The sequence below is a fragment of the Bactrocera dorsalis genome, chromosome 1 (assembly GCF_023373825.1).
Source record: "Bactrocera dorsalis isolate Fly_Bdor chromosome 1, ASM2337382v1, whole genome shotgun sequence".
NCBI lineage: Eukaryota > Metazoa > Arthropoda > Insecta > Diptera > Tephritidae > Bactrocera > Bactrocera dorsalis.
In genome coordinates, this window is record NC_064303.1 from 49056630 (window position 1) to 49069034 (window position 12405).

Genomic DNA, 12405 nt, shown 5'->3' on the forward strand with positions numbered 1-12405 from the left:
GATGGCAAAATGAACGCCGACCGATATTAGCACGATGTCTTCGTTGCTTCGTAACAAATTTCAATCTGTAATTGATCACTTCGTTTGAAACACACATAAAGTTTTCACTGAATAATTTTCAATAATTTTTCTTTTAAATAGCCGGAATAAAAAAGCAAGCGACCGAAATTGTACGATTCAAATAATTTACTAATCAAAATATTGAAAAACAAAACAAAAAAGAATTGTATGAAAAGTCAGTTTTTGGAAATTTCCAATTTTTCGACTTTTTCTTATGAAAATTATATGGTTTTTGAAGAAAAACTGGTGAAAAGTGTGATTCACCTAAGTGTGATTCGCCTAAGTGTGATTCGCCTAAGTGTAATCAGGCGAGGTGAACGCAGAGAACGTATAATATAGACAGAGAACGTTTAATATAGAGAAGGTTTACGGCGTGGAGATCGTAAAAATATTTTTGGCTAACTCGGTCGAGATGGTCCAGTTTCACCACAGACAAATTATAAGCGTGTTTCACCACGAATATAGCAGAATTGAGCATTTTCACTGTTAAATGAGAAAAATAATGCGAATTCCAATGTAAAGTAATGTATGCGTACAGGTTCGCTTATTTACTATGCTCAAACGACTCTGCTTATAATTTATAGATCGGTATACATACATATGTATATTTGTTATGAAAACACATAAGTGTGTATTTTGAATTTGACCTATGTATTTGTATACCATAAAATCTTTGCAAGTATTACTACCTAAATATACATTTTATATGGGTTTGACAGGTCATATATGTATTTACTATATACAAAAATATGTATATGTACATACATATATTTCCTTTAATTATTAAAAGTTTCGATATCATGTTAAAAGACCAAGTGGTCGCACATGTGCTCATATATAATTATGTGTGCATGTAAACAAATATGCTAGACCATAGTGATAATGTTTGTAAATTTGTCTAGATGCAGTACATATGTATGTACACTCAATGCTTCATGCGAAATCTCCGTTGAGACGGACAACCAATGGCGAAGCTCGCGTTTTTTGCTTCCATTTCAACGAGTCAATCTGTCGACACAGCATTGTGTTGTTGGTAGAAAATCCTAGCTGTGCCGAAACAATAAGCGAACGATTGTCTATTGTTACCGCTTTCCTTGCCGCGCTAACAGCTTCGCCAACAAACTTGCGTAAATATGTATGAATATATATAAATGAGCTTGCATACATATCGACGCAGATTTTTGCAAGCCGCGTAAAATACAGTCAATCCCGGTTATGTGGCACAATCAAAGATACAGATTTTTGTGGTTTGTCAAAAATAAAAATATAATATGGTACATAAGCGACTGCGGATACTTAACCGAGTCGTACATACTTAAAACAATAGTTTGAATGTATTTCAAAAAACAAACCGTGAGATGCAGCAAGATATAGGCAGTTAAGAGGGATGACTTTCATTTAAGCGGAGTACTACTTAACCGGGATTGACTGTACACATGAATAAGAGGAATATTGAACATTTTCACATGTATTTACATATTAAAAGACCAAGCGGTCGCGCATATTCACGTACATACATATGTAATTATGTGTGCATGTAAACAAATTTGCAAGAACCAGAGAACTTAAAAGTATAGAAAGAGAACATAAAATTTGTTAACATTGTATGTAAGGTCGGAATTCGCCTCGCAATTTTAACATTGTTTACAATTCTCTCACATATTCTAACCGAGAATATGAAGAGACAGAAATATATGTATTTACGGCATATGATGACAAGGCATATAAGTTAACTCGAAACGCAAACCACGAAAATACCAAGTCAGCATTGTCTGCCTAACATCCGTTTCAGGCAATGCTGAACATTAACACTACACCAATCCATGACCAACGGCCCGAGTTATGATCCAACAACAAGCGATACTCACAAACTACCGTAGCCGTGGGATCCGCTGGCGCAGCACAAATATAGCGCAAACAAACAACGACTCACACTACACGCAAGTCGGCGTAATCGTGGGATTCGCTGACACTGCATTTGACAAAACATAGCAACGACAGCGACGACGGCAGCGGCAGTGAGGACGGCTTAGGCTTAGAATTAAGAATAAGAATGTTTTAAAAGTCAGTTCTGATCGAGCCTGAATAAAGCACACAAGTGCCTAAAAATAATTGGCGCCCAACCGGGTAAAGAAGATACGAAGGATTCTCCAGTAAAAATCACCAAGGTATTTTGCGGTGGAGTGCCTTTAATGACTTCAAAGGACCCAAGGACTCACAAAGAATCGCTACAATCTTTAAAAACGTATCCTACAAGGACTCACAGAGAATCGCTACAATCCTACAAGGACTCCAAGGATCCGAGGATTCATCAGAAAGCAGTTTATAATAAAATCATGTTTCGAATATTGTAAGTAGAGTGCTCATTAAAATAAAAACATTATAATTTCCTTTGAATTAAAACTAAGTTTTCGAAGTAGACGGAAAGGAATTTATTTTAGAAATATAAGAAGCTAATCATAAAATTTTGTGAAACAAATTTTCCAGAGTTTAATAAAAAGGAAACAGAATTTGTGAAGAAAATTGTAATAAATAACTGAAATTATCTAGCCATATCAACAAAAGAGTGTGATTGATTGAAGAAACAGTGTAATCTTTTCTCAAAAAACATTGTGTTTAAAAACAGAATTTGTGAAGAAAATTGTAATAAATAACTGAAATTATCTAGCCATATCAACAAAAGAGTGTGATTGATTGATTCGACTATAAGAACGGTTACAAGTTCTATTCAATTTTAATTTCCAAGTTTATGAGTGACTCAGAATTAGAAAACCTCTTAGAAAGAATTATAAAACTACAGGTGACCAGTAAAATGGATTCAAATCAGGTAACCGCAGTGGTTCAAGCAGCCGTCTCAAGCGCTCTTGAACAACAAAGACAGACTTTCGAGGTTAAGCTCCAACGATTAACGGAGCAATTGACTACATTGACCACTGGTCAAACGCCAAAAGTATACCAACCGGTAAAAATATTACCGAACGTAAGGTGTGACGAACCACTTGATCTGGTAAAATCATTACCAGAATTTGACGGACAAATCAGTACATATGTGTCTTGGCGACAAGCTGCCCATACATCTTATGAAGTTTTCAGAAGTTACCAGGGAAGCTCTAGACACTACCAAGCAGTTGGTATAATTAGGAATAAAATAAAAGCTTCTGCTGATGCCATTTTGGCATCCTTCAACACTGTTTTGAATTTCGACGCAATAATCGCGAGACTAGACTTTACGTACGCAGACAAGCGACCGATATATTTAATTGAACAGCAATTATCCACCTTACGTCAGGGTAACCTATCTGTGCTTCGATATTTCGACGAGGTTGAGAAAATATTAACTCTCCTCACGAATAAAACCATAATGACCCATGAGGGTCAAGTATCAGAATCAATTTGCGAAAAATATAGAGCGGACGCTTTAAGAGTTTTTATATCAGGCCTTAAAAGACCTTTATGTGACATACTATTTGCCTCTCGCCCTAAAGACCTACCTAGCGCTCTGGCATTAGCCCAGGAGGTGGAGTCAAACAGGGAAAGGTACTTATTTGCTTCAAACTTCGCAACGTCTATTGAAGACCAATATAAACTAGGAATAAACAATAATTCGGAGAAAAAGATGCAACAGCAACAAAAAAATCCGCATTTTACAAATAAACAGCACAGAACAAATGATACTAGACTAACAAGCAAGAACAAGTGACCCCCATGGACGTTGACCCATCGGTGTCAAGACTAAGACAAAATGTAAATTGGCGTAGGGAACCATCACAGAGAGCCAACCAATACCAACAACAGAATCAAAGTAACAGTAGACAGGGTTATAGTTCAAATCAACAGCAGGGAAAACGACAGGCAGATTCAGATAGGGTTACTGGACCAAAGATGCAACGCATCAATACCTTAAATCAAGAAAAGGTTAGTGAGGTAACTTATAATCAGGAAGCCGAAGATGAAACTGAAGATCTCGAGGAGGAGCAATTGAATTTTTTAGGGGGAAGTGACTATTCCCGTGGATTGAGCGAGGAGTAGGTTATCGAGGAAAAAAAATTAAATTATTAGTGGACACAGGAGCTTCGAAAAATTATATCAAGCCAATACCTGAGCTAAAAAATTATATCAATTCCAGCGTCCACACCATTTATAGTAAAGTCTTTGCACGACAATAGTCCTGTAACACAAAAGTGTAGAATTAAGATGTTTGGCGTAACTGCAGATTTCTTTATACTACCAAATATAACAACATTCGACGGCATAATTGGGCTCGATTTGCTCAATCAGGTAAACGCCCAAATAGACCTCAGTACGAGTACAATAAAGCACGACTCTGGAACTGAGAAGCTCTTGTTCCATGAATGTAAAAATGTAAACTTTATCGACATAAAAAGTGAAGAAATTCCATCTTCAGTTCGTGAGCAATTTTGTGAAATTATCAAAAGTAGAAATAAGGCGTTTGCTGACCCTAACGAGTCACTATCCTTCAACACTAATATAATTGGTACAATTAGAACAAAAACCGATGAACCGGTTTACTCGAGACTTTACCCATATCCTATGGGTGTAGCCGACTTTGTAAACAAAGAAGTGGCTGAACTTCTCGTCAATGGTATCATTCGACCCTCAAGGTCCCCTTACAATAACCCAATTTGGGTCGTTGATAAGAAGGGAGTAGATCAAACGGGAAATAAGAAGAAACGTCTTGTGATTGATTTCAGGAAACTGAATGAGGTCACAGTCGAAGATAAATACCCTATGCCAAACGCAATGGTAATCTTGTCAAACTTAAGAGGTGCACAATATTTTACCACCCTCGATCTTAAATCTGGGTTTCACCAGATCGAGTTAGCGGAAAGAGACAGGGAGAAAACCGCTTTCTCCGTTAACAACGGTAAATACGAATTCTGTCGTTTACCTTTTGGGCTAAGAAACGCCCCAAGCATCTTCCAGAGAGCAATCGACGATGTCCTCAGGGAGCAAATTGGCAAAACCTGCCACGTTTACGTTGACGACGTAATTGTCTATTCAAAAACGGCAGAAGACCATTTGAAAGATATCGAATGGGTGCTGCGGAGTCTCTATGAAGCAAATATGAGAATATCCGCCGAAAAATCGAAATTCTTCAAGACCGAGGTAGAATACCTAGGATTTGTTGTCTCAAGGGGAGGTGTGAAAACAAGCCCCGATAAAGTCAATGGAATTAAATGTTATGAGCAGCCAACCACTCTTCGAGGACTACGTTCCTTTCTTGGATTGGCTAGCTACTATCGATGTTTCATTAAAGATTTTGCCAGCCTTGCAAAACCTCTGACTGATATGCTAAAGGGAGAAAATGGCAAAGTAAGTGCCACACAGTCCAAAAAAATTAAAATTCAACTAACACCAGAAGGTATAGATGCATTTAATAAACTTAGAGAAATTCTGGCATCAGAAGATGTCACGTTAGCATATCCCGACTTCACTAAACCTTTTGACTTAACAACCGATGCATCCTCAAGGGGCTTGGGGGCCGTCCTTTCACAAGAGAAAAAACCCATTACCATGATCTCAAGAACACTTAGAGATAGAGAAGAGCATTTGGCAACAAATGAAAGAGAACTCTTGGCGATCGTATGGGCTCTTAACACTTTGAGGAACTACCTGTACGGTGTTAACCAGTTGAATATCTACACTGACCACCAGCCTTTGACGTTCGCAGTTTCTGATAAAAACCCGAACGCAAAAATCAAACGATGGAAGTCTCTAATAGAAAGCTTCAACGCAAAAATTTTCTATAAACCAGGAAAGGAAAACCATGTCGCTGACGCGTTGTCCAGACAGCACATGAATATGGTAGGAATTGAAATGGAGGCAAGCTCCGACTGCGCCACCATGCACAGTGAGGAGTCACTGACCTACACTATAGAGACGGTGGATAAACCCGTAAATTGCTATAGAAACCAGATAATTCTTCAAGAAAGCGAAAGCCAGACAAAACAGACCTTTATAATATTTGGTTCAAAAAGCAGACATGTAATTTCATTTTGCGACGTAGAGTCATTACTAAAAACGCTGCAGGAAGTCATTAATGATGGCGTAGTTAACGCAATACATTGCAGCCTACCAGTGTTGGCAAAAATTCAACACCGACTGGTAGAACTTCACCCCAACGTAACATTCCGTCATACCGAAAAGATGGTTACGGACATCTTCAGCGAAAGTGATCAACAAGAAATTATATTTGCTGAACACAACAGAGCTCATAGGGCAGCGCAAGAAAATGTTAAGCAGATCTTGGCTGACTATTTTTTCCCGAAGATGAATAAAAAGGCAAGGGAAGTGGTAGCAAATTGCCGAATATGTTCAAAGTCTAAATACATTAGACATCCAAAGAAGCATGTTATTGCGGCAACACCAATTCCATGTAATCCTGGTGAAATATTACACGTCGATATTTTCTCCACGGACCAGAAATATTTTCTAACTTGCGTCGATAAGTTTTCTAAATTTGCTATAGTGCAGAAAATCGCGTCTAGAACCATCATAGACGTAAAACCACCTATACTACAGCTAATAAACATTTTTCCAAACGTTAAAACTATATACTGTGACAACGAAAAGTCACATAACTCAAATGCTATAAAATCAACTTTGCTAAATTACAACAATGTTGAAATCGCCAACGCCCCTCCACTGCATAGCACCTCAAACGGGCAAGTGGAGCGTTTCCACAGTACCTTAACTGAAATAGCTAGGTGTCTAAAACTAGAAAGAAATCTCGATGACACTGTTGACTTGATTTTGCTTGCCACCATAGAATATAATAAGACAATTCATTCAACAACCCACGAAAAACCAATAGACATCCTTCATCCCAGCTCAGCTAACATTACGGAACTAGTTCGAAATCGTATCGAAAAAGCACAGGCCAGTGATCGCGAATACCATAATAAGGGTCGTCAGAATGTGACGTATAACGTTGGCGACAAGGTCCTAGTGAAAGTTAATCGAAGGCTAGGCAATAAACTCTCAACACTATTTACAGAAGAAGTAGTCGAACAGGACCTAGGCACCACCGTTCTTATAAAGGGGAGGAGGGTTCACAAAGACAACCTTCGTCCACCTTAATTAATCACTTTATTACTTTAAGTCTTGTATTTTAAAATACAGGATAATATCGGCATTCCTCTTGACGACCACTTTAACACAAAAGCTAACTGACTACACCAACTCCAACTACATCCCAATTTTGGACGGAAACGCAATAGTATGGGAACATTACGGTTATTTGACGCACTTTACCAACTTGACACTATATGCAACATTGAACGACGAGACGGCAGGATTTATGGACCTTTTCCCATTGACACACATGAAGAAAATAATAGAAGCAGACATAAAATACATCGAGACTTTACTTCGAACCGTTGACATTCACCATCGGCAGGCACGAAGCTTAAACTTTTTAGGTACTGCACTAAAAGTAGTCGCCGGCACCCCTGACTTTGACGATTTCCAAAGACTACAACTAAGACAGGATATGCTCATTGACTCTAATAACAGACAGTACAAAATTAATACGCATATTCAGCAAAAAATCTTGGAAATTACGCAAACAATAAACACAATTATAAACTCAACAAGAAAGGAAGCAATAGACACAGGTCATCTTTACGAAACAATACTTGCAAGAAATAGAGTAATAATCCTCGAACTGCAATCAATCACAATCTCAATAGCCCTAGCTAAGTTGAACCTAGTGAACCCAATAATATTAGATAATAGTGATATCAATAATATTATCAATGAGCACTCGACTAACATAACCATAATAGAAATAATAGGAATGTCTAGCATTAAGGCTTTACAAAATAAGAATAATTTGTACTTTGTAGTTAAGTATCCAATTCCTCAAATTGTTTGTAAAAAATATAGTTTATTCGCCGTGCCTCACGAAGGACGAGTCCTACACTTTGGGGATACTAATACCGTCGCTGAGTGCGGAAACGAAGCATATGCTGTTAAATGTGAAAAATCAACTTTTGCAACTTTTTGCAAGAAGCAAACAACCCCTACTTGTTGTCAGCAGCTATTCACAGGTGCTGTAGCAAATTGTTCAAGTACTACCGATCATGATAAGGGCATCAAAGAAATCGATGACGGCATTGTCATTATCAACAATGCCACAGCAACGATAGAGGTTGAAAAAGGAGATAGCAGAACCGTCAGCGGTACTTACCTTTTGACTTTCGATCAGTCGGTAAAGGTAAATGGGACCGAGTATCACAATCGAAATCATACTCCTACTCGTACTCCTGGCACTCCAACGGCTCAAAGAGTCAATCTTTTAGGACATATAGAGACACTGAGTTTGAACTATCTTCATGAAATGAATGCGGAAAATATTAACCATATTGGCGCTCTTCGAGGAGAAGTCAACTCAACAACATTGCTTTTTATAGTAACGATAGCATCAATCTTTATCCTAGTAATCTTGCGACTTGCTCTAAGCAAATATAAAAAACACACCGCGAAAAAGGCAATGAATGTCTTAGTAACAGAGGTCACCGAGAGAATCGTGGACGATTCCCACTTAGGAAGGGAGGAGTTAACTCGAAACGCAAACCACGAAAATACCAAGTCAGCATTGTCTGCCTAACATCCGTTTCAGGCAATGCTGAACATTAACACTACATCAATCCATGACCAACGGCCCGAGTTATGATCCAACAACAAGCGATACTCACAAACTACCGTAGCCGTGGGATCCGCTGGCGCAGCACAAATATAGCGCAAACAAACAACGACTCACACTACACGCAAGTCGGCGTAATCGTGGGATTCGCTGACACTGCATTTGACAAAACATAGCAACGACAGCGACGACGGCAGCGGCAGTGAGGACGGCTTAGGCTTAGAATTAAGAATAAGAATGTTTTAAAAGTCAGTTCTGATCGAGCCTGAATAAAGCACACAAGTGCCTAAAAATAATTTATATGCCGAAGAAGAGAATATGAAGAGACTCCCAACGAAGAGTTTTGTTTTGCTTGTTTATATTTTGTTTCATTTTGACACCGAAAATGTGTACAAAATACATTTTGTCTCTGTCTCACATACGCAAGAATATGAAGAGACATAAATATATGTATGCATGAATATGAATATGAAGACATAAACACATGCATGCATGCTCCTTATGCAAGTTCATACATATGAATACCTATTTACGCACTTTGGACGGCGAAGCTGTTACAGCGGCAAGGGAAGCGGTAACAATCGGCGATCGTTTGTTAGTTTCTTTCGCGTCTCGTCGCGTCTCGTCGCGTCAATGCTTCGACAGATTGATGTGCTGAACACATAGAACGCGACAGACTGCAAGCCCCATCTGAGTCTGATATTGAAATACACACATTCTTAAGGACACAGTTATTTAGACAGCTGCACAACTACATAACTGTGTCCATAAGAACGTGTGTATTTTAATATTTGACAGATGTCGCTTGCAGCCTGCCCCGCTCTATGTGTTCCGGGCGTGACTCTTTGAGTTTTGGCACGCACAGTGATTGGACTTAAATAGAAACTTTTGCGTATGAGCTGATTCAAGGAAAAAGTGAGTTTTGCAGTTCCTGGTATGTATCAGAGAACTGCAAAACTCACTTTTTCCTTGAATCAGAATTTATATTATTAACGCACACACACTACATTTACATACATATGCACTTATATTACTTGCAAAGTAATCAACGCAACTGAATATTTGTTTAAAATAAATTTAAATATTTGTAGGAAATAAATATATGTATATGTGCATACATGTATATATTGCACACACACATTCATATATATACATATAGATAGAGAGAAAGAAGTTTTACTTCAGTCGTGCGGTCATAAGCACTGTTCAGAGCGCTCAGAACATCACCTGATAATTAAGTGGCATCACCTACTACTTTTTGTACATTTACGCACTCTGCAATCCTGTCAAACATTAGATGTAACAATTGCTTAAATAAATGCCATTCGCTTTTATAACGTGAACAAAACAACACGATTTCGGCTTTTTGTTCTATTTCGCTTTTCATCGCTATTCGTTCGAGCTCAAAAATTCTTGCGCGACGACATACATTTGTTGGTGACCCCGACGTGATACCGCGTGCAGTTACATTGCATACTTTGTTGCTTTTTTCGCAGTACCGTGTACAGATCACCAGATCCTACAGTTAACTCATCGCGGTTAATAGTTTTGTTGTTCGTAGTTTTTCTCCTATTTTGCCGTGCAAAAATATACAGTGTACAAATCACGAACTTCAACTGTTAATTTAGTTGAACAGTTTCATTTAACCGTATTAATATATATAAACAGTTTGCCGTGCAAACAGTTACCTCGTAACATTCGTTTAAAAAAAAAATGTCGTTTTTAAAAAGAAAAAGTGAAGCCATTTTACGCAAGTTAAATTCAACACCACTTGGCATGGAAGAACTTAATTCCATGGATCATGCAGAGCTGTCAGTCAGATCAGAACAGCTCGATCGTATTCAACATCAATTCGAATTAACGCAGTCACAATTGGAGGAAGAGGACCCTGATGAGCTTGAAACTACCACTCGCGATGAATTCGCGGCAACTTTCATCAGAGTTAAGGCAGCGTTTACGAGGGAGTTAAACAAGTTGGATCCTCAAGTAATGTCATCTACGAGACATCAACCTTTACAGGAGCAACCATCGGTCATTGTGATGAAACAACCAAAGTCTCGTCTGCCGCAGTTGCAGCTACCGTCATTTGGAGGAGCGTATACAGATTGGCCGAACTTTTTTGGCATGTTTCAAACAATAGTACACGATGATACAGAATTGTCAAACTTGGAAAAATTCCAGCATCTTCGTTCTTGCCTCAAGGGAGCAGCACTGGATACTATCCAATCACTTGAAATGCGTGACGAAAACTACACAATTGCTATGAAATTACTTAGTCAAAGATTCAGTAATCGACGTTTGATTTTTCAGGCACACATTCAAGAGCTATTCGGATTACAGAGGGTGAGCACTGACAAGAAATCAGGAGAGTTGCGTTCGCTGGTGGACAAATTAGTATCGCATGTTCGAGCCTTGCATTCGTTGGGTACGTTCGAACAAATAGCTGATTGTTTGCTTCAGTATATCGCTGCACAGAAATTGGATCCCGAAACACACGCATTATGGGAAGAAAAGGTTCCAGTTGACGAGTTGCCCACGTGGACGGACATGACTACGTTCTTGCAGAGGAGATGTCAAACATTAGAAAATGTGATTCATGCTATGGTAACAAAAACACCTAGCACACAGGTGAGCAATACAAAGTATCGTAAAAATGCATTTGTTGTTTCTAAGACTTCCACCAAAAGTTGTTCGATTTGTCAAAAACATGACCATATTGTATACACGTGCCCACTATTCGCAAGTTTGAGTCCAAGTGACAGGTGGAAGGAAGCCAAAAGAGCACATCTGTGCATAAATTGTCTCAAACCAGGACATCAGGTGCAGCAATGTAAATCTTCTACATGTCGTTGTTGCTCAATGAAGCATCATACCCTGCTGCATTTTACTCAAGTCCACCAAGCCGTAACTGGTATTTTAGAAACCACACCTGGTCCATCACAGCCAGCTGTCCTCGTCACAAGGACATCAAAAAGTCGCTCACCTTCACCTCTGTCACGCTCTTGTTCAACTGAATGTGTGCTTCTTGCAACTGCTATTGTTTTCGTTCGCAACAGTGTCCGATCGCTAATACCATGTCGTGCAATCCTCGATTCTGCTTCACAACTCAATTTTATCGTCTTTAGCAGTTTCTGGTATCGGAGATTCAGAATTTATTGTTAATTCTAGCGTCAACATTTCAATTCATTCTGTACATAACAGCTTCAGTGTCAATTTAGAATCTGCGGTAACTCCAACAATCACCGATTATCAGCCAAACTATCCACTCGAAGTCAGTGATTGGGATATTCCAGCGAATATCAACTTAGCTGATCCTGAGTTTCAGAAGCCCCAACGTGTGGATCTTCTCATAGGTGCAAGCATATTTTTTGATTTGCTTTGCATTGGTCAAGTTCGTTTGAAAAATAATTATATTCTACAAAAAACTCGTTTTGGATGGATCGTATCGGGTGGCCAAAGCACATCGCCAAATCTATCATCGCTTACAACAACCGTAACAACATCGCTTGAGTGTGATGCAGGTCATCCATCTACCAATGAACTGGTGCGTTCATTTTGGGAAATAGACAACAGCTTTGAGCCAATTAGTAAGGCAACAAGAGAGGAACTCGATTGTGAAGATCACTTTAAGGCAAACTACAGTCGTTTGCTGACAGGCGAATATTCGGTTCGCTTAC

At 38.8% G+C, this 12405-nt stretch overlaps 2 protein-coding genes across 2 annotated transcripts in view; one reads left to right on the forward strand and one right to left on the reverse strand.

Annotated features, from left to right (window-relative positions):
- Positions 1–12405, reverse strand: part of LOC125775363 (uncharacterized) — a 727609-nt gene that overhangs the window by 273712 nt on the left and 441492 nt on the right. The gene's annotated exons all lie outside the window — the stretch shown is intronic.
- Positions 9939–11890, forward strand: LOC125780367 (uncharacterized). The gene has a single exon (XM_049462652.1). The coding sequence runs from the start codon at positions 10442–10444 to the stop codon at positions 11888–11890; it is 1449 nt and encodes a 482-aa protein (XP_049318609.1). The 5' UTR covers positions 9939–10441.

Excerpts from the sequence above, each read along its gene's own strand:
- LOC125780367 (XM_049462652.1), top strand. The coding sequence starts at position 10,442 with ATGTCGTTTTTAAAAAGAAAAAGTGAAGCCATTTTACGCAAGTTAAAT.